This window comes from Acanthisitta chloris, unplaced genomic scaffold (genome assembly GCF_000695815.1).
Source record: "Acanthisitta chloris isolate BGI_N310 unplaced genomic scaffold, ASM69581v1 scaffold18720, whole genome shotgun sequence".
Lineage (NCBI taxonomy): Eukaryota > Metazoa > Chordata > Aves > Passeriformes > Acanthisittidae > Acanthisitta > Acanthisitta chloris.
This window is the reverse complement of record NW_008651386.1, coordinates 9,593-13,288: the sequence shown is the minus strand read 5'-3', so window position 1 is coordinate 13,288 and position 3,696 is coordinate 9,593. Positions and strand designations below refer to the sequence as shown.

At 44.3% G+C, this 3,696-nt stretch overlaps 1 protein-coding gene across 1 annotated transcript in view; it reads right to left on the bottom strand.

Annotated features, from left to right (window-relative positions):
• Window positions 1-1,889: 1,889 nt before the first annotated feature.
• LOC103800738 (metabotropic glutamate receptor 3) overlaps window positions 1,890-3,696 on the bottom strand; it is a gene marked incomplete at its 5' end in the record, with an annotated part of 10,959 nt that continues 9,152 nt past the window's right edge. The window contains one exon of the mRNA XM_009073125.1: window positions 1,890-2,449. Within this exon, the coding sequence (XP_009071373.1) occupies window positions 2,376-2,449 (74 nt within the window). The remainder of the gene's footprint in view (window positions 2,450-3,696) is intronic.

The following is a 3,696-nucleotide window of genomic DNA, read 5'->3' as shown; positions in this document are numbered from 1 at the left end:
AAAGATCTTCTAGTTCCAATCCCCCTTCAATGAGCAGGGACACCTCCCACCAGAGCAGGTTGCTCAAGGCTCATCCAACCTGGCTGTGAACACTGCCAGGGTTGGGGCAGCCACAGCCTCCCTGGGCACCCTGGGACAGGGTCTCACCACCAGAACAGGGAAAACTTCTGCCTAAGATCTAACCTCAATTGTGCCCATTGCCCCTTGTGCTGTCCCTGCAGCTCCTAACACAGATCCCTCTGCAGCTTCCCTGGAGCCCCTTCAGCTCCTGCAAGGTGCTCTGAGCTCTCCACACAACCTTCTCTTCTCCAGGCTCAACAGCCCCAACTCCCTCAGCCTGTGCTCACAGGGAGATGCTCCAGTGCTCTGAGCAGCTCTGTGGCCTCCTCTGCACTTGCTCCAACAGTTCCATGTCCTTCTCAGGCTGAGGCCCCAGAGCTGTGTGCAGGATTCCAGGTGGGTCTCACAGAGCAGAGTGGAGAGCATCAAGAATTCTTTGCTGGTGGACACATGAATGCTTAGAAAAAATACATCTCTCTATGAGTAGGAATTTTAAGACTCTGCATCTTTCATTTTTGCAATCCAAAGAACAGATGCTTCCTTTGCCAGTTCAGCCCTAAGGACTTGTACCTTTCCAGCACCATGTCTAAACATCTGTGAGTGCAGGTGAACTGGCTCCAGAGAAGATGGACATCCAGCACTGTGTTTCTAGAGTGGTTGACTTTCAAGCCTCGGTGGTGTTGCCTTTGAAGTCACTGAGAATTTTGCTATTGACCTCAGCTGGAATGAGATCAACGGGAACAAGCCCTTAGGTAAATACTCTCAGACACATTAATCAAAGCTGTGTTTGTTTCCTTAATGACTTTTTGGACCTGGCAGAAGGGAGGATTTCAGCTTGTTCCAGTAGAGTGAGGCAGATTGAAGAGTGCAGTTATGAAAATCAGACTTTGAAGGTGTTTTGCTGTTTACTAAGTGCTGGTGTGTGTGTGTGTGTCTTGAAGCATTTGCTGTGAACGTAAAGGTCACCCCAGAAATGTGTAAATGTCTCCTGGATTTCTCTTTTTCTGACTTGTTTTTGGCCTGGTTCTGTAGGACTCCAATTCCCCCTCACAGCAGTGTTGGTGCAGACAAACTGAACCAATTTTGATTTGGCTGCAGATATAAAACAGTCTTGGATAATTTTCTGACAGATTTTTCTTCCAACCTAATCTAAAATCTCTTTGTTTTCATGTTCTACCAATATCTGTTGTGCAGGACAGGAATGAGTCCTGTGAAATGAGTGAACCAGTGAGCAATTCTATTTTGTTTGTAGCTAATTGAGATGCAATTAGACACCTTAGTGGGAGGTGTCCCTGCCCAGGGCAGGGATTGGGACTAGATGATCTCTAAGCTCCATTCCAACCCCTAAAATTCTGTGATTCTATGATTTTCACTTTTGGATATTCCCCTATATTTTAGTAACAGAAAGAACACTTGAGATGCTTTTTTTGTCAGGCCCTGGGATATTGCCCAGGGAGGTGGTGCAGTCACCATCCCTGGAGGTGTTTCAGAGGTGTCTGATGTGGCACTGGAGGATCTGGGTTAGGGTTTGGGGGTTCCAGCAGTGACAAGTTCATGGTTGGAATTAATGATCTTAGAGATCTCCTCCAACCCTGATGTTTCTCTGAGTCTTTAAGGATGTACATTTATTTTTAAGGAGAGGGAATTTCTATTTGCCCCTGACAAAGTATTAATCACAAGCACATCCCAGATGTTGGGGGTTTCCCAGCACAGGCTCAGACACACACACAGATACCTGTGCACACATCCACTGCAGACTTGTCATCCTTTTTACCTCTCCTCCTGTCTAGAAAAACCCTTGAGAGAGAAAGAGACAAAAAATGAAACCATGCTGAAAACTTTTACCTTTTTATTACTGGTGCCTTTACATTAATACTGCTGTTTTGTGCTGAGAAAACCAACCTGTTACATGGCAGGTAACTGGAATATACAACATAGAAATGCAGTCTAAGTTAAGTACAACAAGGAGCTACAAAAGAAATCTGTAGGAAAGAAGTCACCTAACATTGCAACTGTGCTTGCAACAAACCACTCCCTTACTGCAGGACTATGCACATTGTGAACCATGGTTATTTACATGTCCCTTATGAACTGTTAACAACAGAAGGGCTAAAATCAGTCTAAAAAGTTCCAGAACGTCACTATATACTGTACAATCCTCAAAAATAATTTATTACACTGTTTCTAAAAAAAGGTACTAGTTTTGCTTGGGTTTCTTGTGGGTTTTTTTTTCCTCTGGTGGTTTCTGGGGTGCACAACATGTGCAAAGTTTTGCCTAACAGTCTAAAAACTCAAGAACTGAACTGCAATCACAATCACAGAGACGAAGTGGTGGAGTCCAGAACTTCCCTCCCGTTGCAGACGGTCGGGACGTACATACTGGCAGATGCTGGAAGAGAAAGAGAGAGGAAAGGTCAACTGGCTTTGCAGGACAGCAAAAAGTGACAACACACAGGGTTAAAACTTGTGCTGACCTGGATCATCTCAACCAGTTTCAAAGAACTATAGAACCATCAATGTTGGAGAGCTCTAAGATCATTGAGTCCAACCATGAACCTGTCACTGCTGGAACCCCCAAACCCTAACCCAGATCCTCCAGTGCCACATCAGACACCCCTGAAACACCTCCAGGGATGGTGACTGCACCACCTCCCTGGGCAATATCCCAGTGCTGAACACCACAACAGGGAAGAAATTATTCCTAACATCCTGATGCCCAATGAAAATCAGTGTAGGTGTCTGTGTCAGCAGTGGAGCTGATGGAGGTGCCACTTGAACCTCTACATGGCAATCCAGACCTGAGAGAAATCATCTTTTGGAGACACCTCCTGTCACTTTGCTGACCACTGGGAGCACATCAGGTGATTAGGCTTCTCCAAGAAGTGTCAGAATAAAACACATGACTTTTGTTTCGATGATTCTGCACCGCTGGGCCTCACTTTATAGCTCTTTGCATGGAAGTGTGAATTAATCCAGCTAGAGTGGTGCTAAGATGTCTCAGCAGGATCAAAAGTGAACCTTTGGATTCTTTGTGGTTCATTGGCAAGAAATTCTAAGGTGTGATACTTTGAGGTTTCCCATAGGTGGAGTGAACATTCCTGAAGTAAAATAGAAGTATTTTTAAATCTGGGAGATAATTCTCCTCTGCATATGAGAACTCTGTGTTGATCTACCTTTAATTAATAAAAATCACATTGGATGGAGTGAAGACATTTCTGAGTAACTGGAGGATACATCCCTGGAGGATCTGGTTTAGGGTCTGGGGGTTCCAGCAGTGACAGGTTAAGAGTTGAACTCGATGATCTTAGAGGTTTCCTCCAACCCTGATGGTTCTATGATTCTATGAACTGAATTTAAAAGCAAGACTAATTCTCACCTAACCCCAGAACAGTTTCTTCCCATGATATGCTTCACTCCTAGGAGCTCTGGATCAGGATTCAATACACATCCAGGGCCAGATTACCTTGTTTACACTCTAACATTTTATTCATCAGCTTTTTGCTTCAGTGATATTAGATGACAATTGACTCTGAGTATCAGAATCTGCTTCTAAATGTGTTTGTGTTTTGACTGGAGAATCTATTCAAAAGCTAAAGCCTTGTGGGTTGTATTTTTAAAGCAAGCTGGTTTGTCCAT